Here is a 26693-nt window from a genome sequence, read left to right as displayed (position 1 = left end):
CTTGTTTCTGAGACAGATCATCAGAGCAATCAGATGAAACCAGATGAAAAGCCAGACACCCTGAAGAGCAAGCCAAACTCGGAGATTAACTGGTAGCTCTGAGGTGACACCAGTGTCAGGGATGAAGCTCAAAGACCCCCAGTCCTCAGGAGAGGCCGCCTCTTTCTCTGAACGTCAGGTCAGAAGCTGAGACCCACACACATTCCTGGCATCAGACGAATGGGACAAGAGGTGCCAAGAATCCCAACCTCTGCCTCCCTCCTCCTCCCTCACACTGACAGCTGGTTTAGAGCGAGGAGAAAGGAGAGGACTCCTGTGGAAGAAGCACCAATCAAGTCCATGCCTACGTTTCTGCGGAAGAACTCTAAGCGGATGATTGATTTCTGCCAGGAGAACGGGAATGTCAAAATTCACCCATCCTAAATACACACTGGCAGTGGAGAGACCACATGGAGACTGTCCTCTCTTACGACCATGAGTGAGAAGCAACAATAGTTGGTGAAAAGGACTGACAGTATAAACATGACTTCAAGAGAATAAATACAAGAAACATCAAGAATTTCTTGCTAATTTCTTGTGACGTTTAATGCTAAGTTGATTTCTACTTAAGAAATCAACCTAGGAGTTCCCGTCATGGCTCAGTGGTTAACAAAACCGACGAGGAACCATGAGGTTGCGGGTTCGATCCCTGGCCCTGCTCAGTGGCTTAAGGTTCCAGTGTTGCCATGAACTGTGGTGTAGGTTGCAGACGTGGCTCAGATCCCACGTTGCGGTGGCTGTGTTGTAGGCCGGAGGCTACAGCTCCGATTTGACCCCTAGCCTGGGAACCTCCATATGCCGCAAGAGTGGCCCAAGAAATGGCAAAAAGACAAAAAAGACAAAAAAAAAAAAAAAAAAAAGAAATCAACCTATTGTTGGCGACACATCCTGCCACATCAGAAGAACAGTAAATAAAAAGTCAGCCCACCTGAGCTCAAGGACAATTACCTCCTGAAAGCAAAACAAATTGAAATTCACTTCGGCCGTCTCAACAATTTTTTCTCCAGGAGTTCCTTTGTGGCACAGCAGCTTAAAGATCTGGTATTGTCACTACCGCGGCTTGGGTCTGATCCCTGGCCTGGGAAATGCTGCATGCCATGGTCATGGCAAAAAAAAAAAAAAAAAAAAAAAAGGAGTTCCCATCATGATGCAGCAGAAACAAATCCAACTAGGCAAAGAAAAAAAAAAAAAAGAAAAGATACCTTGGGTGGGGGCAGGGGGCAGATTGCTGGCCTTTGGGTTAAACACTGAATGGCTGCAGTGGCTTTTTGTTGCTGCTGCTTGTACGTTTTGATTTTTGTTTCTGTCTTTTCTAGGGCTGCTCCCACAGCATATGGAGGTTCCCAGGCTAGGGATCTAATCAGAGCTGTTGCCACTGGCCTATGCCAGAGTCACAACAACGCCAGATCCAGATCCAAGCCACGTCTGCAACCTACACCACAGGTCACGACAATGCCGGATCTTTGACCCACTGATTGAGGCCAGGGATCGAACCCACAACCTCATGGTTCCTAGTCAGATTCGTTAACCACTGAGCCACGACGGGAACTCCGCTTGTATGTATGGTTTTTAAATTTTTTCATATATATATATATATAGGCCGCCCAGTGGCATATAGAGTTCCTAAGTCAGGGATCAGATATGAGCCACAGTTTTGACCTAGGCTGCAGCTGTGGCAATGCTGAATTCTTAAGCCTCTGTGCTGGGCCAGGGAGGGAACCTGCATCCCAATCACTCTAGAAAGGCCACCAATCCCAAATGCATGTTTTTAAAGTGACCATTCTGTTTCTTTCCTTGAAATAAGCTTTAATTTGTAATTTCCCTCTTAAAGGGGATGGAGCTGTGCTTTTCCCAACCAATTTGCTGTGGGCTGGGAAGTCACAAAAATCAGGCTTAGTGAAGTTGTGTCTAACGAACTGCCTTTGCTTCTATATACAAGGAAGTTAATTACACATTGTTTGTAGAAGTAAATGCCTGAAAACAAGCTAACCGGCAATCAGTGAGGTCATCACAGAGAATGAAATGGAGGGTCTCAAGATACTTGGCTGAGTTGAAAACAGCAAGATACAGAGCAGCGTGTAGTATCCCAGCACTGTGTAAAGACAGGCAAAAGAAACGTGCAGCTTCCTGATCATTCATACCGTATCTCTGGAAGGACATGCCAGAAGAAAATTTTTTTTGTCTTTTTAAGGCCACACTCACAGCATGTGGAGGTTCCCTGGCTAGGGGTTGAGTCGGAGCTGTAGTCACTGGCCTACGCCACAGCCACAGCCACAGCCACAGCCACAATCACGCCGGATCCGAGCTGCATCTGCGACCCACACCACAGCTCACGGCAATGCTGGATCCTTAAACCCACGGAGTGAGGCCAGGGATAGAACCTGTGTCCTCATGGATGCTAATCAGATTCGTTCCTGCTGAGCCACGACAGGAACTCTGGACGTGCCAGAAGAAACCAGTGTAATTGAATGTCTTGGGCCAAAAACCGGGTGGCTGAGGGATGAGGATGAATGGAACTGTTTCAATGGTTTACAGCTTGATGGGAGTGGTGGGGGAAGACCATAAACATTTATAATTCTTAAAAGACAACAAATCAACAATAAAAGCCTCTGCTGTAGCACATGGGCTTGTCTGACTGCCCAGAGCATTCCCCCATGACTTCCTTGCAGAGGTTTGCTCAGGTGGTGGCTGCTGTGTGGCTGCCAGCGTGAACTGCAGCTGTACGGCAGCCAGAAGTGGCAAACTTAACCCGGGCAGTGATATACCTCCCATGTGTGGTTGTCATTTGGAAACAGAAAACTTCCCCTAACTTCCCTTCCCAGAGGTACCCTCTGATGACATGCTCAAAATGAATTAAAAAAACCACACATTTTCAAGCATTTCCTTAATTCTGACTCGCTTTCCCTTTAAATTAAAATCAGATCATGTAGACATTAAAGAAGCCAGTCTTTGGAACATCCAGAACACCCTAACATGTGACTTTGCACAGACCCCATGACCTGGGCAGGCAGGAGAGAGTACACCCATGCAAGCACAGGTCACAGGTGAGAACGAGGATGGCTCAGAAGATGTGGCTCTGCCTCTCCATCAAGATTCGATGGGTAGTATTTAGTAAATCATTTCTAGGCTTCCCCACCCCCTTAAACCAATGAAACAGGCTGAGGATGACTGAGGTGTTACAGGTTTACATCTAAGCTATTCAGGAATCAAGACACTGGGGGCGGGGGCAGCAAATCAACACACAAACCAACCCAAAAAAAAGCCACAAGACACGAACAATTTCAAGCAGCCATTATCAAACAGACATCAACAAAGACTTGCAGGTAAGACAGATATGGAAAATTTGTTTCCAAAACTTGTAAACATTCCCAAATGCTGGATGAGGCTCTCAAGCTGCACTGCCAACGTCAACATGGCCAGCCACTTCTTTTTATGCCAGTTTCTATGATTCCGGCGCATGACACCTGTTCCTAGATCCACTGCCTCTGCCAGGAAGGGAGTCACCTGGAGGACGGGCTGCTCAGCGCTCTGCTCTCGAGGATCGCTCCTGGCCAGCTCAAGGAGAGGGACACTGCTGGCTCTGTCCAACACTGGAGCAGTGGCCCTCACTAGCCCACTTGGCTCAATTCTCCAACCATTACATGGTGCCAGATGCAGGATAAGTAGGTCAACCAGGTGCCAGGTGAAAAGAGAAAGAGATGCAGAGATGCTGTGCTTCTAATCACGAGCCACAGACTTTTCTAGGTTACTTGAGTACATAGACACCTTGCATCTGAGCAGCCCTTTCTCTTTTCACCTGGCACCTGGTCGCATTTTCTGTGTAAACTAGCTCTTCAACAGGTCTTGCCTAGTATACTCCTTATATATGTTCTAAACCCCAGCACACATTTATTCTACTCACAGTGCCCCTTGTCGAAACATCTGAGGATCTATGGCCAAGTCAGTGTTTATCTCTTTAAGGTCACTTTTTATTTCATCAATTCTGATCGTGTTCTTTTTTCAGTCTTTCTCTTTCATAGTAAAGAGGCCCATGCTTTCACCTTCGTCCCTGTTTCCATTCCTGACAGGTTCCACCAGATCCTACTGGGAAGACAGACTATGCAGCACACCATGCTTCTGGCCAGGCACAGTGCACAGTGCAGTTTTTACATAAAGATGGAACAATGTAAAAATAAGAAAAAAAGAAAATAATTAAAAAACCAAGTAAAACCAATCCAACAAAAAAAGTGGACTAATGTAATGTTTTGTGTTCAAAGTCTTTTAGGTCAAAAGAGCGGACCTGGCTGCCATCCTCAGGGATCTTGGACTCTTTTCAAGGGCCTGCCCCACCCCACCCCACCCAGCACAGGGTCTGTCTCTCCCATTTTCTGACTTAAAGCCGCCTGCCTCTTAACCAGTTTCACTTCCTTTTTTAACATATCTATACCCTGACCTGATGTCTGCTGAATACCTGCTCGATGCCAACCAACACAACCCATTAAGTGAAGCTCCTTCTTCATAACCACCAGGTAAGGAGTGTTATCCCCACATGTGGATGAGGACACAGAGGCTTAGAAAAGTCCAAGAGTTCAAATCACAGGACAAGTGACACGGATATCTGAACGCCCACCACGCTGGTAACAAATCCAGAGCTCCTTCACCAAAGTTTATCGAACAATCTGGAGATTTCGCCCTCAGATAATAAACAGATTCTAAATAAAGTCTGAACACCGATCTCTAAGAACCCTTCTCCCTTTGGAGAAGTGCTGCACATCCTTATCCTCTGTTTCCTCTCACTAAGGCAACTGCTTAGCAACAAAAAGTTCACACGTCAGTCCTATGGTGACTTCATTTTTAAATGTTTTTTTTTTTTTAAATATGGAACTCTATCAAGGAGATTTAAAGGCTAAAGATATTGCCTAGAAGTTGCCGTGTATCCACTTGCTCACAGATCTCCTCGAAGAACTTCAGTTAGAAATCACATCACCACCACCACCACCGCATGTTTCGTGTGTTCAGTGGGTACATCCTTTTCACCAGCTCCACCGGTTTGCCTGGTTGAGTGCCTGAGTGCTGAGATTCACTCAGATCCAACTCTGGGTCCTACTCACACGCAGTATTTCTCATACATACACCGGGACTAAGGCTTATCCCTCTAGCCTTCCAGCATTTAAAAAATTATCATGAAGACATCACGGCTTTCCAGCCTCCTGTAACCTAACTGCCTGCTTTCTGTGGGTTCTCCTTTGTGTTTCAGACTTTGGCCCCCCAAGCCAGGCTGACTATGTCGCCTCTGTTCACCCCAAGCACAAGTTCTTTACCTCAGGCAGGAAGGCGCTCTGTCCACACACGCAACTGAACTGCCAGCAGCTCACAGTGGCCCCACTGCCTGGAAAGCCCTTACTACTCCTGCCTATCCAAACTCTATCCATCCTCTAGTCTGATGCAAATCCCATCTCTTCCATCGGCCTTCTCTGACCTAGCTGTTCTCCACTCATCTCTCATTCTAGAAGCCTTTATTCCATGCATCACTCATTCTGCACTCAATCCCAGCTGGAAGGTTTATGTCTTGCCCCTTGAGTTCCTAGAAGATGAGGACCATGACATTTGCTTTTCTGGAAGCTCCCTTCTATGCCGAGCAATGCGCAGTGTGGTTGCAAAATTAGTATTTGTTTTATGCATCCAGGCAATCTTCCTGTGAAATCCATAGCATTGCCAGAACCTTCTCTCTTCTAGACTGTTTCTGGCTCTCCCAGCTCCAGGCCAGCGACTCCCTTGAAATATTGCCACCAAAATGCAGCTAAATTGGTTTGTGACAAGAACTGGGGCTGCGTATGTTGGTGTACGTACATGCTGAAGGGACATGCCATGCAAACTCTAAATAGGATGAGCCCTCTGATGCATAAACTTGCCAGCAAAGAAGACCGTAAGAGATTTTCCCACAGAATGTTATATATCGCTTTCTAGAATGTGTATTTTAACCATCAGTGTTGGATTTATCAGAAAAGCCACAGATATTTTTCAAACCCAAAACAACATTTTCCTATAAAAATCATAAACAGAAACAGGAGTTCCCTTGTGGAGCAGAAGAAATGAATCAGACTAGGATCCATGAGGATGCTTCCCTGCCCTCACTCAGTGGGTGAAGGATCCAGTGTTGCCGTGAGTTGTGGTGTAGGTCACAGACAAGGTTCAGATCCCACGCTGCTGTAGCTGTGGCCAGCAGCTGTATCTCCTACTGAACCTCTAGCCTGGGAACTTCCATGCACCATGGTATGGCCCTAAAAAGAAGAAAAAAAAACCCATAAATAGAAAACTAACTACTTAAAGAAATCAAACCATCTAGGTAATCAGCTTGACGGAATTAAGATGAGAGCTAAACAAATCACTGGAAACTCAATTACATTTTCTTCCCTTCACAGTGATTTCTTTCTTTTTTTCTTTTTGTCTTTTTAGGGCCGTCCCCACGGCATATAGAGGTTCCCGGGCTAGGGGTCAAATCGGAGCTGTAGCTGCTGGCCCACATCACTGCCACACCGGATCCCAGCCACTGTCTTCGACCTACACCACAGCTCACAGCAATGCCGGATCCTTAACGCAATGAGCAAGGCCAGGGATGGAACCTGCATCCTCATGGATGCTAGTCAGATTTTCCACTGAGCCACAACCGGGAACCCCCACAGTGATTTCTTATATGGCCTATCAAAGAATCTCAAATCAATACTTCTGATTTCAAATATGAGACAAATCTGATTAAAAAGCTTTACTGTTAGAATGCTAAATCAAGTCATCTAGTTTCACGAAAACAAGACCAAACAATTACTTTTATAATTATAATTCATTACCTTATGCCTAAACCACAATGATAATCAGCCATTAAAAAAGAACCAAACACCCTCATAATGGAACTGTCTGTGGAGTTCCGAGTTCGGGTAAAACAAGCGTGAGAAATGATCTCAATGAGATTATCATATTTAAAAGGTGGCAAACCCTACTTCCCACCTGACTGCCATTGTTACCGGCCTCAGGATAGCTGCTCAAGAGAATTTCTCGGGGATAAGAACAGCACCTTTTATTTAGGTATGAAGCCAGAATGATGGCCATTCTGTGGACTACAATGAGACTAAACAAGGATCCCGAGAATCAACCAGCTTCAACCTGGGGCAAAGCCCAAACAGCAAAGGGAAAGCGAAATTCTTGGTGAGCACTACTCACTGATCTTCTGTTCCAAAAAACTTTACAAAGAAGCATTTCTTTCCACGTGGTTTCTTTAAGTCCTTGGGTGGGTTAACAATCTAGGGAATAAAAGGGGGAAAAACAAATTTTTTTTCCCACAGTTATAAGTTGGTAAGGGAAAGAAAAAACAAAACACAAAAGAAATACATCTTAAAAAAACAAAACCAAACACAGGGCCTATTTTATGTCCAAATCTGGCACTCTTCTACTGAGACGTGGAAATGTGCAAATATTCTAGAAGTTCCCTGTGTCTGTCATGTAACACAGTGTTCAGTAGATACAATATCCCTTTTACTAAAACGGCCCTGTTTTAAAAGCAGACCAACATCATTACCTCCTGTAATGTGACCCTGTCATTATGGAAGAAACGCAGAAAACACTCTTAAAAATACCTCTGTGCAGGAAGAGTTCAGACAGGTCAACAGTGACAATGAAGTAACAGTGACAACACCGAGACACTGAAAATGCCATACTGCAAAGAGTCTGAAGACATTTCCTAGGCTCCAAACAAGAATATAAAAACAGATCGGTTGGAAAGCTATGAAGGATCACTTCGTGCAAAACGTGGAATGCCAGCTTCTGCAATGCACTGGAGCAGCACATATGGTAAAATGCAAAGAAGATTTAAACTCAGTGGGACAAAAATACTTTGACTTTTCACTAGCCTACATTTAGATTTTTCTTACTGGAAAATTTGTTTTCTTCTCCATTTATTAGATTTATGTGCAAAGCTAAATTCAAGTTAGAAAGGATTTTCAGGATGAAAAGACTTTTCCACAAACCACCTCTGATTCAAGAAACAATAACATACTGTAGATTTAATGACGTGGTTTAAATTACACTGCCTTTTCTAAAAAAACTGACAGTGGAGGAAAAAAAAATTCTCCAATGTTATTTAAATAGGCCCAGTTAAACTCAATGTTAGGAATTCAAGGGACTGCATCTTATACTCTCCACCTCCTCAAACTCAACTTCAGATGTCCGCCAGTCACTCACCTTTCCCGGCCAAGGAGGATACCGGCCGAGTTTCCCCCTAGAGAAAACACAAAGAGTCAGCATTTGCCCTGGAAAGGCCAGTCCGTCTCCTTCAACCCACTCAACATGCAATTTATTTTCCTAAATCTCCCCTTCGACGCTCAAGTGCCAGAATAGAAAAAGCTGGGAACCAGAAGTTCTTATTGTGGCATCCACAGCTGGGCCCAAGAGGCCCAAACCCCTCAGAAATGCAATGCAAAACTGTAAACTTGTGTGCATTCTTCCGGTGACAAGGGATACAGAAAAACAAAACTACCAAGAGTCGTTTGTCCAGAACCTCCCCGGGACGTGACGAGGGTGGCGGGACGGTCTGCTGTGTAAACACAGACTTCCCCTTACAAAGTCTGGTTTCATCCCCCAACCCGGCTTTGACAAATGCTAATGGAAATCCTTCCTCTAGACTGAGAAATGAGCTACGCAGCTCAGCTGGAGGGAGGCGGCGACAGTAAGTCTTGGTTCGGGCGGTTGTCTGGGACACAGAAGCAGACCAGGGGAAGCACCCAAGGAGAAACTGGTCCCTGCCAAACCTCCAGTTGTAAAGGAGAAGTCCCCACTCTGTTTCTTCACAGGACAGTGCCAGCAGCCCGGTTTCGACACTCCCGGCTGAGCCGCCCGCACCGGTCGGTGCCATCGCAAGGCGGGTTTCGACGGGCAGGCTGGGACGCGATGGCTCCGCAGGCTCCCCGGCTCTCCCGCTTTCCCGGGAGCCCCAACCAGACCCCGAGGCGAGGACCGGGCGTCCGCGGGAGCCGCGCGGCGCTGGGCACTCCCCAAACGGTGGCCGCTGGAGTCCGGGTCCTGTGCGCAGCCCTCTCCACAGCTCAAAGCCGGGTCCGCCGCGGCCACCCTCGGCCTCAGTCCCCCCGGGCCAGGCTGCCCCTTCCGCCCGGCGTCGCTCCCAGCGCCCGCACCCCGCCTCGCCCACTCTCCGCCACCTGAAGCGAAGAGAAAGGCAGCCCCGGGGCGGGCTGCGAACCCCACGCACAGGGAGGCAACTCCCCAGCGCACATCACTCGGCCCGGGCCGCCTGGACTCACCACACCAAATCGCCGAGCCGCAGACTCACAGTCGCCATCTTACCACCCAACCACCGCCGGCGCACGGGCAGCCGGGAACATCAGGTCGTCCCGGTGCCGCCCATTGGAGTGAGCCCGGTCACGTGACGGGGGCTGACCGTAACCGGACACGCCGCTGCTCTGACGTCACCGCGCCCGCCCAGGCTCATAGGCCGGCCTAGCGGCACGTGACCCGGGCGCCGCGGTCTCCGCGCGCCGGAGCCCGGAGACTCCCGGCTTCTTCCCCCTCCCTCCGGCTCGTGACAACGTAGCGCAGCGGTCTGAGGCGGCGGCGACGGTGCGGCCGGCGGAGCGAGCGAGTCCCCGAGCTAGGGAGCAGGTCCTGCGGCCCGCTCCGCCCCAGGGCCCTGGCCTTCAGCCCCCTCCCCCTCGGCGCTTCCGTTACGGCCGTTAGTCCTGCGCGGGCCCGGGGCCGCCCGCGTCTCCGAGCCGGCAGCTGCCCTGACGGACTTCGGCGCGGCCTGGAAGCCAGCCTCCGCCCGCGCCCGGGGCCTCGCGCCCGACGGGCTCTTCGCGGCCGCGCCCGGAGGGCGGACAGGTCCTTCGGAGGGTGGACAGGTCCTTTGGAGCGCTCTTTCTAACGGCCGGCGTCCAGGGAGAGGCTCCGATCCTGCGTCCGCGTCGCACGTTCTCCTGGGGCGCAGTGCTGCCCGTCCCGAAGTCCCAAGTTGCCCGGCCGACGTGGAGCCGGCGTCTCTCTGCTTCCTCCTGGGCCGGCGCGTCGGCACGGCCGGCGAGGCCCCCCCGGGCGCGCGGGGACCGGGCCATGGGCCGTGGCGCGGGCCGGCCGACCGCCGGGAGGCATGGCTCGGTGGCCGGCCGCTAGCAGCGCGGCAGCCCGGGCTCCCGGGCCGGCATGAGGACGGCCACGGGGGAACGAGTGCGGCCCGCGGGGCCGTAGCCTGCGTCGCGCCGGGGACAAAGGTACGTGTCTTTGTGGGAACTGGGCTCTCACGTAAGCTTTGTTGTGGTTTGACACTTTTAGGGAAGTTGGAAACAGGCTGTTTTGACAACAGGAAGGCAGACGCTAAGCGTAGTTTCAGTATGTTCAAACTAAACCATTGAATGGGGAATCTTGAATAACAAGCAGTTTAGCACAGCGTCTGCCTAAATATCACCATCGCAGATAGAATGTAAAACATTTTAAAAAGGTTCCAATCTCAGTTTGAGAACCCAGGGAGTCTAAGTCAAGTGTTAACTTACCCGGGACTTTTCTTGAGTCACCGCCTGCATGAAAGAGTGGCAGGTCCACGGGCATCTCTCATAGGTGTCGTGTTATACAGAGACTGGGTGTAAACGGGAAGTTTTTAGCGAACTGACTTGTCCGAAGCCTGGTTTCTCTTTGGAATTCAGTTTCGCTGAAGTACCATCAGCTAGTTTCAGGAAGTGTCATTTACTGGTAACTATTTTGTGTTGTTTTAAATACAAATCTATGATTTAAAGCGTATTTAAGTTTCCAAGAGGGAACACTAAAATTCAACACACCTTCCTAACTTAATTTTTGAGGAATCGAAGGGTACGTTAATGACTTCATAAAATACACAGATCTTAAATCAACATCACATTGGACCTAGAGACATTCCCATTACAGTCAGGAACATGGCAAAGAATATATTGTCTAACATTCTGGCAGTTCTAGCCAATGCAACAAGACATGAAACAAAAATAAAACGTATTTTTTCGGAAAGTAGGAGACAAAATTTTTCTTCTGTGAATGTTACTCGACAGCCTATTTTGAAAAGTGCAAGGGAAATCCATTAAGTAAGAGTTCATTGAAGAGACTAATTACAAAGTCAGCATGCAAAATTCAGTTAGTTTTTCTACATTTTTACCAATAATCAGTTTGAAAATATTAAGAGGGTATATAACAACAAAAAAATACTCCTGAGTATAACCTGAGGTACAGAACGAAGTTGTTATTTTGGGGTTAGCATCTGTTGAGGTTTTTTAAGAGGGGTGGTTTTGTTTGTAGAATACTGTGCTTTTATTTAGAATAATGTTCAACTCATTAAAATGCTCAGCTCATTGCAATTGAGTATCCAGGAGTTCCTACTCTGGTGCAGTGGATTAAGACTCCGACTGCAGCCGCTCTGGTTGCTTCAGAGGCCAGATGCAGTGGGTTGAAGAATCCCTAGTTGCTGCATATGTGGCATAGATCACAGCTGTGGCTCAGATTCATTCCCTAGCCTGGGAGCTTCCATATGCCATGAGTGCAGCCATTTTAAAAGAAAAAAAAATTGAGTATCTTAAGTGCTTAGCTTTTAAAAGCCTTTTAATCTTTGTTGACAATTTTATTTTTACAGATCTAAAAATGCTTATGTAAAAATATATTTGATTTTTGACAAATTTTCAATTAAGGCACCAGTTTAACAAATTGAATACCCCCAGTGAACTCTTTTTAAAAATTAAATTCTGGAGTTCCCGTCATGGCACAGCGGAAACAAATCCAGCCAGCAATCATGAGGTTTTCGGGTTAGATCCCTGGCCTCACTCAGTGGGTTAAGGATCTGGCGTGGCCGTGAACTGTGGTGTAGGTCGAAGACTCGGCTCAGATCTGGAGTTGCTGTGTCTCTGGCGTGGGCCGGAGGCAACAGCTCCCAATTGGACCCCTAGCCTGGGAAGCTCCATATGCCGCGGGTGTGGCCCTCAAAAGACAAAAAAAATAAATAAATAAACTCCCTCAGATGTTCTAACCTGAATTCAAAGTTTTATATGGTTGTTCTTTCTCTCAGATACATCACACTTCTAAAGCGTGAGCTTACAAACCTAAAAGTAAAATCTTTTCAAGGTCTTAACTCTTAGGCGTCTAATACTCATGTAAATGTAAGTCAGGTGTTTTGAAAGCATACTTTCAATTTAGTTACATTTCCTTAAGCATTTCAAGTTAAAGTTGTAACTAATAATCATGAATGTGTCTCATTCTCTTAAATGTTTCACATGAATTACTACAATGACTTAGAACTTAATCTAAAATGTAAGTGTTGATATGCTATTGTTTGATTTATTTTATTTTCTAATCTTATTTATGTAATTTCTTAGGCCTGCAAAATCACTTACCCAAGCAGTAGAAGCATTTTTATCATCTAGGGGATTGAAGTTACACTATCTAAAATTTGGGCCTAGATGAGGTTACATTTTTATTTATTTATTCATTTAATTTTGTTTTGTTTTGTTTTTGTGTTTTTAAGGCCGCACTTGTGGCATATGGAGGTTCCCAGGCTAGGGGTTGAATCAGAGCTACAGCTGCTACTAAGACTACAGAGCCTACTAAGGCTCTGTCAGCATGGTTTCTCTAATTTCAAGAACTTAGTGAAGATACGTAGAAGAAAGACTGCAAGGAAGCATACTAAACAGTGATTATCTCTGAATGATGTGAAATGGCATGTCTTTTATATGTACATGAAAACTTATGTGTATATACATATATACATATTTGTTTTTCTAAGGCCGCACCTGCAGCATATGGAGGTTCCCAGGTCTGATTGGAGTTATAGCTGCCAGCCTACACCAGAGCCACAGCAACACCAGATCCGAGCCATGTCTTCGACCTACACCACAGCTCATGGCAACGCCGGATCCTTAACCCACTGAGTGAGGCCAGGGTTCGAACGCACAACCTCACGGTTCCTAGTCAGATTCGTTTCTGCTGTGCCACGTTGGGAACTCCAAAAATTTTTATATTTAAGGTAAATAGTAGGTAAGCAGAAAACAGTAAGTGGTAATTAAGATGAATTTAACAGTGCTGTTTCTTAACAGTGAAAGGTTTTTTTGTTTTTTTAATTGAAATCTCTATAACTGAACAGGCGAGATCATCATTTTTATCATCTTGGTTTGTTTACAGAAGCCATGCAGTGACACCTACTAAGACTTGTTGGTAGCCATGTCGGAGCCCCACAGGGTCCAGTTCACCTCTCTCCCGGGTCCTCTGAATCCTGCGTTTTTGAAGAAATCCCGGAAAGAGGAGGTTGGGGGAGTAGAACAGCATCAGGACTCTGAGCCGGCTGCAGCAGCTGTTCGGATTACACTCACCCTCTTTGAGCCAGATCACAAGCGATGCCCAGAGTTCTTCTACCCAGAGCTGGTGAAAAACTTGCGAGGGAAGGTGAAAGGACTTCAGCCGGCAGACAAGGTACACCCCCACGGCCCAGGCTCACTGCACATCTCATGCCCAGGGTTGCAGAGGGTGGAGGCAGCGCTAAAGAAGCTTTGACCCCCTCACAAAGCAAGCACAAGGTTTGCTGGTTTTGCTTCTGGTAGGAAGGAATAGAATTCTTTCTAGAACCATTCCCTGATTTGCGTTAGAGAAAATGTATGGCAGATCCAAGGCTAATTTGAATTATGGTTAATAATATGAAGAAACAACAGATTTTTTCATGGAAAGGCTATAAATGTTACATGTAAATATGACCAGTCCCTTGGAGTTCCTGTCGTCATGTAAATATGACCAGTCCCTTGGAGTTCCTGTCGTGGTGGAATGGAAACAAATCTAACTAGGAACCATGAGGTTGCAGATTTGATCCCTGGCCTTGCTCAGTGGGTTAAGGATCCGGTGTTGCCATGAGCTGTGGTGTAGGCCGGTAGCTGTAGCTCTGATTCCACCCCTAGCCTGGGAACATCCGTATGCTGTGGGTGTGGCCCTAAAAAAAAAAGTAAAAAATATGACCAGTCCCTGGCTTTTCTAGTGCTGGAATTTCATGCTGGGCATTTCTCTTTTCCAAGGCACTCTCACACTGCCTAATAGGAAGGCAAGCAAGAAAAGACGCACACTGCTCATCTCTTCTGAATGCAATGATATTCTGGGAGTTCCCGCTGTAGTGCAGTGGGGTAATGATCCAGCTGGTCTCTGTGGTATTACCAGTTCAATCCCCTGTGAATGGGGTTATGGATCCAGCGTTGCTCTAGCTGTGGGATAGGTCACAAATGCGGCTCAGATTTGATCCCTGGCCCATGAATTTTTAAATGCTGTGGATGTGGCAGAAAAAGAGAAAAAAAACATGGTAATGTTCTGAATAGTTTCTTTACCTGTATGGATAGAAACTTTTTTTTTTTTTTTTTTTGCTTTTTAGGGCTGCACCCTCAGCATATGGAGATTCCCAGGCTAGGTGTCCAATTGGAGCTATAGCTGCCGGCCTACACCACAGCCACAGCAACGCAGGATTCGAGCCACGTCTGCAACCTACACCACAGCTCACGGCAACACCGGATCTTTAACCCACTGATCGAGGCCAGGGATTGAACCCGCAACCTCATGGTTCCTAGTCGGATTCGTTAACCACTGCGCCACGACGGGAACTCCCCTGATTTCTCAAATATTCTTAAAATGATTTTTTTTTCTGATAGATTTGTTTTACTTTTTTAGTATGGAACTTTTCAAATATGTGCAGTAGAGAGAGAATAGTATAAGACCCTATGTACCCATTATCCAGCTTCAGTTCTTATCCTTTGGAATTCATTAACTCTGTAAAAACTCTTTTTTTTTTTTTTTTTTTTTTTTTTTTGGTCTTTTTAGGGCCGCACCCGCGGCATATGGAGGTTCCCAGGCTAGGGGTCTAATTGGAGCTGTAGCTGCTGGCCTACACCACAGCCATAGCAACGCCAGATCTGAGCCACATCTGCGACCTGCATCACAGCTCATGGCAATACTGGATTCTTAATCCATTGAGTGAGGCCAGGGATCAAACCCGCAACCTCATGGTTCCTAGTTGGATTTGTTTCCTCTGTGCCATGACAGGAACTCATAAAAACTTTTTATATTGGATTATGTACATAAGAAAAGTACAGGGAGTTCCCATTGTGGCTCAGTGGAAACAGATCTGACTAGTATCCATGAGGACGCAGGTTCGATCCCTGGCCTCACTCAGTGGATCGGGAATCCGGTGTTGCTGTGGCTCCGATTCAGCCCCTAGTCTGGGAACTTCCATATGCCTCGAGTGTGGCCCCCAAAAGACAAAAACAGACAAACGCACTAGGCTATCCTCTGAGGGAAAGGATGGTAGGATCCTGCATTTGGCAGCATTTGGATCTCTAGAGTGGCTCCTAGTGAAGTGAAGATTAGGTTGGTACCTGTCTCACAGCATGTCTGAGGTAGATGAGATCATGCAGCTGTAGTTTCTAGCAAATGGCTTCAGTGGCCAGTGCTCCTTCAGTCTAATCCATGGTTGTGCTATTTGGGGTGAATGCTTTTGAATAGGAGGATTCGCCACTTTTCTTTATTCCAAATAAAAATGTTTCCTTGATAAAGATCTGATTGGAAATTCCTAGTGTGGCTCAGTGGATTAGGAACCCAACTTAGTATCCATGAGGATGTGGGTACAATCCCTGGCCTTGCTCAGAGGGTTAAGGATCCAGGGTTACCACAAGCTGCTGCGCAGGTTGCAAATCTGGTGTTGCTGTGCTATAAGCCGGCAGCTGTAGCTCCAATTTGACCCCCAGCTACACCATGTGCAGCTGTAAAAAGAAAAAATAATTGGCTGAATGGAAGCCACTTGAGCCTGTGCCAAGAGTCATTCTGTTGTATGAAGGCCAGTGGACAGGATGAGAAAAAGTAATTTTAAATTCGTCCATGAACTCTTTTCCAAAGTAGGAGTAGTTTCCTCTTCCTTGAGAGGAAGACAAAGCAGTAGGCATTGGTTAAAGTATTTATGGACTCAAACCAAATCAGTAGGTCAATGGAAATTAGAACTCCATGCTCTGATTTTACCCTTTTTGGGTTCAGATGCCCTTCTCACTTGCAGAAAAATGTATGGGTGGCATACATAGAAAACTTTGAATTCCATTTCAGGGGTTCACTCCTGGCCTTCAGATTCAGAACTCCTGAATTGTCATGTCTGCTCTGCAGTGTTGAAAGCACAGTGTATTCTGACGTGTTCATGGATTAACTCATTCAGCCTGTATTCTTACAGTGAGAAGGCACTGTGCTAGACGCTGTGGACTATGTAAAGGTGGAGAAGTTGCTGTACCAGCCTCAAAGGGACTTGGCAGTCTGATGTTTTAGGAAGATTATATCAACATAGGTGACAGGAGTCACAATGTGGTAATTGTTTAAGTCTGGTACAAATAGAGGCCCTGCAGAACTTGGATAGAGAAGAGCTTATATTCCAGATGCTGTGTTTAGACAGAGCTGCACCGTCATACGTTCAGGAAATTGTGGATGACTACTATTTACAGGGTATTAAGCAATACACATTAAATCCAACACCACTCCAGGTTGGTGGGATTTCTTAGAATTATTTGAACGATTTAGGTTATATCTCATCATTGTGGAAAAGCTAGAAGGTTCAGACAAGCTGTTTTGAAGACCATCCATTTTTGTGTGTACAATGTATGTATGCTGTTTAACATACTGGTATAGGTGTATTCTAAATCATTTAGCTGATCCTTTGTGAGTGAGAGGGATTTCAGTGGGAAGAGATGGGAGAGTGAGATAGAATTTTGTTTTTTGAACAAGCATCCAATCTCTAGTGTTTTTGGAATACTCTGGAGTCTTAAGTGTATTTGGTACTGGAATCTTTTATTTTTAACTCAAGTGAATTTTATATTTATAATTGTACAACCATCATCACAACCCAATTTTACAACATTTCCATCCCAAACCCCCAGCCCACCCCTCCCCTTCCCCACAACCTGTCTCCTTTGGTAACCATAAGTTTTTCAAAGTCTGAATCGCTTTTTGTTCTGCCAAGAAATTCATTGTACACTTTTTCTAGATTGCACATAAAAGTGATAGCATATGGCATTTGTGTCTCACTGTCTAACTTAGCATAATTTTTAGGTCTATCCATGTTGCTGCAAATGCCATTATTTCATTCCTTTTTATGGCTGAGTAATATTCCATTGTGTATATGTACCACATCTTCTTTATCCACTCCTCTGTTAATGGACATGTAGGTTGCTTCCATGTCTTGGCTATTGTATATAGTGCTGCAATGAATATTGGAGTACGTATATTTTTTTGAATCATGGTTTTTTCTGGGTAGATGCCCAGGAGTGGGATTGATGGATCAAATGATAATTCTGTTTAGTTTTCTGAGGACTCTCCATACTGTTTTCCATAGTGATTGCATCAATTTACATTCCCACCAACGGTGTAATGGAGTTCCTTCCCTTTTCTGCACACCCTCTCTGGCATTTATTGTTTGTAGACTTTTTGGTGATGGCCATTTGGCTGGTATAAGGCGGTACCTCATAGTGGTTTTGATTTGCGTTTCTCTAATAATTAGTGATGCTGAACATCTTTTCTTGTGTTTTTTGGCCGTCTGTATGTGGTCCTTGGAGGATTTTCTTTCTTTTTTTTTTTTTTTGTCTTTTTGCTATTTCTTTGGGCCGCTCCCGCGGCATATGGAGGTTCCCAGGCTAGGGGTCTAATCGGAGCTGTAGCCACTGGCCTACGCCAGAGCCACAGCAACGCAGTATCCGAGCCGCGTCTGCAACCTACACCACAGCTCACGGCAACGCCGGATCGTTAACCCACTGAGCAAGGGCAGGGACCGAACCCGCAACCTCATGGTTCCTAGTCGGATTCGTTAACCACTGCGCCACGATGGGAACTCCAGGATTTTCTGTTTAGGTCTTCCACCCATTTTTTGATGGGGTTGTTTGTTTTTTTTTTGGTATTGAGCTGCAGGAGGTGTTTGTATATTTTGGAGATTAATCCTTTTGTCGATTGTTTCATTTTTCTCCCATTCTGTGGGTTGTCTTTTCATTTTGTTTAGGGTTTCCTTTGCTGTACAAAAACTTTTAAATTTAATTAGGTCCCCATTGTTTATTTTTGTTTTCATTGTCATTACTCTAGGAGGTGGATCTGAGAAGATTGCTGTGGTTTATGTCAGAGAGTGTTCAGCCTATGTTTTCCTCTAAGAGTTTTGTAGTTTCTGGTCTTATATTTAGATCTTGAATCTCTTTTGAGTTTATTTTTGTGTATGGTGTTAGGAAGTGTTATAGTTTTATTTTTTTACATGTAGCTGTCCAGTTTTCACAGCACATCTTATGAAGGGACTGTATTTTCTCCATTGTATATTCTTGCCCCCTTTGTCATAGTAGTTAACCATAGGTGCGTGGGTTTCATCCTGGGCTTTCTGTCCTGTTCCACTGATCTGTATTTCTGTTTTTGTGCCAGTACCATACTGTTTTGATGACTAACTTTGTAATATTGCCTGAATCCATTCAGCCGGATTCCTCCAGCTCCATTTTTCTTTCTCAGGTTGGCGTTGGCTGTTGTGGGTCTTTTGTTTGTTTTGCTTTTTAGGGCCTCACCTGCAGCACATGGAGGTTCCCAGGCTAAGGGTCCAGTCAGAGCTACAGCTGCTGGTCTGCACCACAGCCACAGCAACATCAGATCCAAGCCACATCTGTGACCCACACCATAGCCAATGGCAATGCCAGATCCTTAACCCACTGAGTGAGGCCAGAGATCAAACCTGTGTCAGATTTGTTTCAGCTGAGCCACAGCAGCCTCATCAGCATCTTAGAGTTTTCAGGATATAGGTCTTTTGTCTCTTTAGGTAGGTTTATTCCTAGGTATTTTATTTATTTATTTAAATTTTTTTTTATTTTTTGTATTTCTTTTTGTCTCTTTAGGGCTGCACCCACGGCATATGGAGATTCCCAGGCTAGGGGTCGAATCAGAGCAGTAGCCATTGGCCTACGCCAGAGCCACAGCAATGTACCATCTGAGCTGTGTCTTCGACCTACATCGCAGCTCACGACAATGCCGGAGCCTTTACCCCACTGAGTGAAACCAGGGATCGAACTTGCATCCTCATGGATGCTAGTCAGGTTTGTTAACCTCTGAGCCATGATGGGAACTCCGGAATTTTATTTTTTTGATGCAATGGTAAATGAGATGGTTTCCCTAATTTCTGTTTCTGGTCTTTCATTGTAGTATATAGAAATGCAGGAGACTTCTGTGTATTATTAATTTTGTATCCTGCAAGTTTACCAAATTTGTGGCCCAGAATGTTATCTATCCTAAAGAATTTTTCATGTGCACTTGAGATGAATGTGTATTCTGCTGCTTTTGGATGGAATGCTCTATAAGTGTCTATTATGTCCATCTGGTCTAATGCATCATTTAAGGCTTGTGTTTCCTTTGTTGATTTTCTGTCTGGATGATCTGTCCATTGCTGTAAGTGGGGTGTTAAAGTCCCCCACTATCATTGTGTTACTGTCAATTTATCCTTTTAAGGTTCTTAGCAGGTGCCTTATATATTGAGGTGATCTTATGTTGAGTGTATATATGTTTACAATTGTTATATTCTTGGATTACTCCTTTGATCATTATGTAATGTCCTTCTTTAATCTCTTAAAATATTCTTTATTTTAAGGTCTATTTTGTCTGATAGTACTGCTATTGCAGCTTTCTTTTGATTTCAGTTTGCATGGAATATTTTCTTCCATCCTCTCACTTTCAGTTTGGGAGTCTATATGTAAATATGTACAAGATTGTTTTAAGTTATTGGTGTCTTAATTGCAAGTGCATCTCCAGTGTTCTGCATTTGTACCCTCTGCTTCTCACGATTTCTGGTTTTGGTGGCGTATTTGTGTGTGGATGATTTCCTACCTTTACCATATGTATACCTTTATCAGTGAGCCTTGTCGTTGGTACTATTTTTGTTTCTAGTTGTGATCTTTTCTTTTCCACCTTTCGTATTTGTTGTAAATACTAAATTTACAACAAATTTGAAGTTCTTTAGTATTTGTTGTAAAGCTGATTTAGTGGTACTGAATTCTGTTAGCTTTTGCTTTCTGTAAAGCCTTTGATTTCTCCTTCAAATCTAAGTGAATGCCTTGCTGGGTAGAGTAATCGTGGTTGGAGGTTTTTTCCTTTCATCACTTTCAGTATATTGTGCCACTCGCTTCAGGCCTGCAGAGTTTCTGCTGAAAAATCAGCCAATAACCTTATCAGGGTTCCCTTGTATGTTACTTGTCTCTTTTCCCTAGCTGCTTTCAATATTTTTTCTGTCTTTAATTTTGGTCATTTTGATTAATATGTGTCTTGGGTGTTCCTACTTTGGTTTATTATATGTGATGCTCGTCGTGCTTCCTGGGTTTGCATGAGTGATTGATTTCCCATGTGAGGGAAGTTTTCGGATATTATCTCTTCAAATATTTTTTTCCTGGCCTTTTCTCTCTCCTTCTGGCACCCCTGTAATACAGATGTTGGTGCATTTAACTTAACATTGTCCCAGAGTTCTCTTAGACTGTCTTCATTTCTTTTCAGTCTTTTTTCTCTTTTCTGTTCCTTGTCAGTGATTTCCTCTAGTCTGTCTGCCTCCTCATGTATTTGTTTTTCTGCCTTCTGTATTCTGCTGTTGGTTGCTTGTAGTGAAGTTTTTATTTCAGTTATTGTATTTTGTATCTCTGCTTGCTTAATCCTTAAATCTTCTGTTTTCTTTGTTCAGTGTTTCTTGTAATTTGTCAATCTTTACCTACACTTTATTTCCAAGATCTTAAATCATCTTTACTATCATTAGTCTAAAGTCTTTTTCAGGAGTTCCTATCATGGCTCAGCTGAAACAAATCTGACTAGCATCCATGAGGACTCACGTTCGATCCCTGGCCCTGCTCAGTGGGTTAAGGATCTGGTGTTGCCATGAGCTGTAGTATGGGTCACAGATACATCTCGGATCTGGCATTGCTGTGGCTGTGGCATAGGCCAGCAGCTACAGCTCCAATTGGACCCCTAGCCTGGGAACCTCTGTATGTCATGAGTGTGGCCAAAAGAAAAAAGAAAGTTTTTTTTCATGGAGATTGGCAATCCTCAGATCTCTTAGTGTTTTTTCTGGGTTTTTTTTTTTATTGCTCCCTTATCTGAGTCATAATTCTCTGCCTGTTCATTTTGTGTGGATTTTTGGTGTGATCTCCTTTTTGCAGACAATGGAGTTGTAGTGTCTCTTGTTTCTGATATCTGCCCCCCTTGTGGCTGAAGTTGGTACCTGGGGCTTGCTGCAGGCTTCCTGATGGGAGGCACTGGTACCTGCTGACTGGTGGGTGGACCTGATTCTTATCCCTTTGGTGGCTGGGGCTTTGTTTGGGTGAGATTAGAAGAGGCTCTGTCCCTGGAGGGTCTTTAGGCAGCCTGTTTGCTGTGGGCTGTGTTCCCACCTGGTTTGTTGTTTGGCCTGGGGCTTCTCAGCCCTAAGTGGCTAGGACTAGAGTTTTCCAAATTGGCCACCTCGAGAGGAGTTCAGGCTGATGATTGTTCCTGAGACCTTTGTCTCCAATGTCCTTCCCCCATGGTGGGCCTCAGTCGCCCCATTTTCCCAGGAGACATTCTAAGAACCTCAGGCAGGTCTGACGCAGATTCCTCTGGAGTTTCTTCTTTGCTCTGAGACCCATTGCACAGGAAAGCCTGTGAGCACCTTTCAAAAATGGGATCTCCATTTCCCTCAGACCCAAGGAGCTCCTGCACACAAGCCCCGCTGGCCCTCAATGCCAAATGCCCCAGGGGCTCCTCCTCCCAAGACCGTGTTCCCCAGGTGTGGGAACCTGATGTGGAGCTCAGAACTCTCATTCTTTTTTTTTTTTTTCCCCCCCGCACGGAATGTGGCATGGGGTTTAGTGGGGGGTGGGGGCGGGCGCTGCTGCCTCAGCTCGTCAGTACATTCATCACACTGGTGGGACCCCCGCCACCCCCAGGTGCAGCCAGGACCGCTGGTCCTGGGTGCTGGAGGGAGCTGGGCGTGCCCACTCCGGGGAGGTTACCACGGGCGTGTGCGCACAGGGACCAGGCTGGTTATTGGGTGAGCGTGATGGGAGAACTCTCATTCTTGTGGGTGAGCTTCTGGGATATAGTTCCTTTCCAGTCTTTAGGCCGCCCATCCCCCTGGAGGGTATGGGGTTTCTTATATTTGCTTGTATCATGTAATTGCCCCGCCTGTCGTCTCAACCTCTTTGTCTTTGTCTTCTGGAATAGGATATCTTTTCTGATAGTTTGCATTCTATTTTGTTGAAGGTTGTTCAGCAGTTGATTGTAATTTCATTGCTTTTATGAGAGATGGTGAACCCCAGTCCTTCTCCTCTACCATCTTAAGCCCTTTTATTAAAATTAAGATTCCTTGCCAAAGTAGCTTTAAGGTCCAACTCTGGAAAATTCTCGTAAAGAAAATGCAAGAGTAAGTTTATGGAGTGTAAATAAACTTTGGAAAATCACATGAAAATATCTGGAGTGAGTATTGAGATTGGGAGGGAAGGGCAATTATTGATCCTTCAAGATAGGCTTCCAAGGGAAGGTTAATGCCATGCACTTGAGTTTGACCTTCAGTGGCACTGCAAAGTGCAGGTTCACCCCACTCTTCCAACCCGTAAGGCAGAATAGCTCTCAAGTACTTGGTTCATGGTTTCTGAACCTTTCTGAGCCATTGTCTTCTTTGGAAGTTGGTGAAACCTGTGGACCCCCTTCTTTGAATGATGTATAAAATAATGTTTAGGGTTACGAAGCAAACCACCCTATTGGAACAGTTCTATATGGGTTGTGAATTCCTGATGAAAGCCCCTTTGTCATGCCTGGAGCTTAAAGGACCTGCTGTGTGGTGTGTGATTATAGGCATTTAACCAAGTTCTGTTGAATCTCACGAATGGAAATTTTCCTTTCTTAAGTAAACATGGATGGGAAGGTAGCAGGTATTCTACCATGTCTTTTCTGAAAAGCAGTTTTTATTGTGCAGTTTATAGGTGTTGAGTAGTCACTGAAGGTACTGTGCATAGCATCGTGGGAATTTATTGACTTATTTTGTGGAATGCTCTCTTTACAGAAGAAAGATATCTTGGATCCTTTCAATGATGAAGACAAAGAAAGGCATAAAGTGGAGGCCCTTGCTCGGAAATTTGAAGAAAAATATGTAAGATTTCTCTCTTGGCAACAAAACAACCATGTTCAGTAGGAGAGACTCTCAGACATTTTCATCCTTTAGTGGCTTAACATCTAATCAACACTGATATGGAAACAAGTGTAGGGAGAGAACAGACTGCAATTATTAAAAAATGTGTTAAGGTACAGAAAATGCACGTGGCAAGAACTCACTTGAAGGACTAAATGGATGAATAAACAGGAGGGGCTTTTACCCTTAGGCCATCCTGAGAATTAGTGTTTTGATACAGAGCACATGAAGCTATTAGTTCTTTTGTTTTAGACCACTTTGTGCATTTGCAAATCTATTTTAAAAGTAAGTCTTCAGGGAGAGTTCCTGTTGTGGCTCAGCAGGTTAAGAATCTGACTAGTATACCTAAAGATGTGGGTTCAACCTCTGGCCTCACTCAGTGGGTTAAAGGACCCATTGTTGCTGCAATCCGCAGTATAGGTTGCGGGTGTAGCTCTGATCTGGCATTGCTGTGGCTTTGGTGTAGGCTGACAGCTACGGCTCTGATTTGACTCCTGGCCTGGGAACTTCCGTATGTCACGAGTATGGCCCTAAAAAGACAAAGAATTTTAAAAACATAAAAAAAGGGCTTCAGGGAAGGAAATTTTTGTGTGTGTGAGATTTAGTGCTTTCCAGCCTTTAGTCACCAGCTGATGGAATTCAAGGCACCAATTCTGTGTATTAAAAAAAAAAAGCCGGTGACCTCAGACCTAGAAATTTATTAAAAGGATAGATCTCATGTTATGTATTCTTAACACTATTACCCAAAACATATTATCTATTCTAAATTTTAGGGTGGAAAGAAACGTAGAAAAGACCGAATACAGGACTTGATTGATATGGGTTATGGTTATGATGAATCTGATTCCTTCATCGATAACTCTGAGGCGGTAAGTTTTTAAAATGTGCCTGCTGCCAGCGCCCAGAGTCTGGGGGTGGAGTCATTGGATTTGCCCTCGGCTCAAGGAAAGAGCTGCATTGACACCTTGAGGAAGTGACACCCTGATCTGGGCCTTGGTTCTTCTCTGAAAGTGGTGCTCAGATGTGTCTAAAACACCGTCTCACTCAGACATTTATGATTGACCATAGACATATTTTGGCATGCCGTCTGAAATGGGACAGATAAACATGGTCACATATGCTCTGGCAAGACACACTCTGCACCTTTGGACCATAGTCCCAGAACTTGAGCTGACCGTTCATTTTCCCCCCTTCAGTATGATGAGCTCGTTCCTGCTTCTTTGACTACAAAGTACGGAGGATTTTACATTAACTCGGGAACCTTGCAGTTTAGACAAGCATCAGAATCTGAGGATGACTTCATTAAAGAAAAGAAGAAGAAATCGCCAAAGGTTAGAACGTTGCTCGCTTTTGGCTTTCAGAAGTGCTTTTTTATGTGACCTTGTGAGATGAGTAGGTGACTTGCCAGAATTTGTGCTGATTTAGGCTGGCTCAGGAGATTGTGCCGAGGTGGACAGTGCCCTTCGCACGCGTGTGCCGAGTCGAGGTGCCCTGAACTTGGAGGTCTTGGTCGTTGTATTCATGCCTGCGTCGCAGCAGGGATTCTTTCTTGAGGTGGTCCCGGGGGGCCGAGGGCAGTGAAGGGTGTGGAGTGAGGGGAGTTTGCACCAGCCTTGCTGTGTCTCTTCTGTGGACATGTAGAGGACTTCAGTTCCCAGGGCTGTCACCCCAACAAAAAAGAAGTTAGCCTTAAGATAAGTTTGTTTTGAAATCTATCTGCCACTGCCTGTGTGTTTAAAACTTGAGGTGGGCCAACACACAGCTAGATCATTTTGAACCAGAAAGAGTTGAGGCTGCAGAATGGCCTTTGTGGCCTCAGGCCAGGTCTCCCAGGAGCCGCTGTCAGTGGGAGTGCTGTACTGACCTGTGGGTCCCTAGTCCAAGGACCAATCCACAAGCTCTTTTTCATGAAGGAAGTAAGACAGCTCTCAGGCTGTACCCCGGGCAGAGCAAGGCCAGTGCTGTGTAGTGCACTTGCTCCCGGAGTCAGGGAGCCGTGTAACTGTGCCTTGTCTTTAATTCTCAGAAGCGGAAGTTGAAGGAAGGTGGTGAGAAGATAAAGAAGAAGAAAAAAGATGACACTTATGACAAGGAGAAGAAATCGAAAAAGTCCAAGTTTTCCAAAGCCGGGTGAGAGGCAGCAGCTTCTTTGCTAGGATGCAATCTGAACTGTTAGGGCAGGACACCTGGGAGCTGACTGGCCCTCCTCCTCACAGCTTCAGAAGAGGCCGCAGGGCCTGGCCTTGCGTCCCCCTCACGCCTCCCACAGTGCCGTGTGCGCACAGTCAGTACTCTTGCTTCTCTGTGTGTCAGACCTCAGAGTGCTCTCTGTCCACTGTCAGTGTTGGCAGCTATTTCTGTTGCTGTGCGATTGCTGATGTTTCTTGTTCTCTCGGGCACCCCTCCTGCCCTGGTTCTCTGTCTGCCTTCCCCTTTGTCTTCTCTGGTCCTGCTTCCTTTGCCTTACTCGGTCTCACCCCAGCCGCCCTCCAAGTTGCTGCTGCTCTCTGCTGCTCCTGCTTTCTCCCCTTAAATACCTTTTTTTGCCCCCCCCCCCTTTTGCAATCTTTTATTTCAGCCTGGCAGTCGTTTTTAAAAACCCATCGGATATGTAGCATTTTTGGACACTGTTTTGCTAACGTATATTAAATCTCAAGCTTTGGTCCCAGCAAGAAGGAGCTCCATATGCCAAGAGGCGGGAGGAGGAGTGACAGGGTGGACTTGTGACTGAGGTTCCTGGAGACCCTTGCACTGGGAGCAGGGCTGAAGTCCCTCTGTGACTTTTCCTTCTGACGCATATTGCAGCCTTCATAACTAGCTTCCCCCTTGCTTGCAGCTTCACAGCCCTCAATGCCAGTAAGGAGAAGAAGAAGAAGAAGTACTCTGGGGCTTTGAGCGTTAAAGAGATGCTGAAGAAATTTCAGAAGGAGAAAGAGGCTCAGAGAAAGAGGGATGAAGAGCATAAGCCTGCCTCGGTCCCGGTGGTGGCTGCTCAGGGCCTGCGGGAGCTGGAGGGCGCCCCTGACCCTTTACTCTCACTCTTCGGCTCTGCTTCCGACAATGACTTGCTGCAGGCGGCCACTGCCATGGACTCACTGACTGATCTGGACTTGGAGCAGCTGCTCAGTGAGTCTCCGGAAGGAAGCCCCTTCGGTGATATGGATGATGAGAGCGATTCCCTTGGGGTGGGACTGGACCCGGAATTCAGGCAGCCCTCTTCCCTTCCCGAAGGCCTGCCCACACCCCTGGAGAAGCGCGTTAAGGAGCTGGCTCAGGTATGGTGACATGTGGCCGGGCTCTCCTGCAGGCGGTTTGGGCAGATCGATGCTGGTCCCGAACCACTCGAGCTCACAGCCCACAGCACCCTTAGCGAGGGGGTGGTTCCAGTGTCAGCTCTTGCAGGCTCTCTGCTCCTCCCAAGTGAGGGAGCAGCGACATTCTGCAGTCAGCC

The 26693-nt window shown here is 45.8% G+C and overlaps 2 protein-coding genes across 19 annotated transcripts in view; one reads left to right on the top strand and one right to left on the bottom strand.

The window, feature by feature from the left end:
- Window positions 1–9378, bottom strand: part of GLYR1 (glyoxylate reductase 1 homolog) — a 38122-nt gene extending 28744 nt beyond the window's left edge. For 11 of the 17 annotated variants that reach the window (XR_014840908.1, XR_014840909.1, XR_014840910.1 and 8 more), the window contains exons 1-3: window positions 9327–9378; window positions 8251–8287; window positions 7234–7313 (exon numbers count right to left, since the gene is read on the bottom strand). Coding sequence is in view for 12 of the 17 variants with exons in the window: in XM_003354620.5 (XP_003354668.3) it covers window positions 7234–7313; window positions 8251–8287; window positions 9327–9364 (155 nt within the window). In the remaining 5 variants the exon portion in view is untranslated. Of the gene's footprint in view, window positions 1–3940; window positions 6300–7233; window positions 7314–8250; window positions 8288–8816 lie in introns of those variants that run through there. The other 6 variants (XM_085017718.1, XM_085017720.1, XM_085017714.1 and 3 more) reach the window with 3 other exon arrangements.
- Window positions 9379–9579: 201 nt separating this feature from the next.
- Window positions 9580–26693, top strand: part of UBN1 (ubinuclein 1) — a 42943-nt gene continuing 25829 nt past the window's right edge. For both annotated transcript variants that reach the window (XM_005662154.4, XM_003124638.7), the window contains exons 1-7: window positions 9580–10289; window positions 13207–13494; window positions 23117–23203; window positions 24016–24111; window positions 24439–24573; window positions 25269–25372; window positions 26079–26517. In XM_005662154.4, coding sequence (XP_005662211.2) covers window positions 13246–13494; window positions 23117–23203; window positions 24016–24111; window positions 24439–24573; window positions 25269–25372; window positions 26079–26517 — 1110 coding nt within the window. In that variant the 5' untranslated portion in view covers window positions 9580–10289; window positions 13207–13245. The remainder of the gene's footprint in view (window positions 10290–13206; window positions 13495–23116; window positions 23204–24015; window positions 24112–24438; window positions 24574–25268; window positions 25373–26078; window positions 26518–26693) is intronic.

This window comes from Sus scrofa, chromosome 3 (genome assembly GCF_054392235.1).
Source record: "Sus scrofa isolate SSC_HxYL_T2T_F1_AM1 chromosome 3, Sscrofa_HxYL_maternal_Yorkshire_Landrace_v2.0, whole genome shotgun sequence".
Lineage (NCBI taxonomy): Eukaryota > Metazoa > Chordata > Mammalia > Artiodactyla > Suidae > Sus > Sus scrofa.
This window is presented reverse-complemented; position numbering and strand designations above follow the sequence as displayed.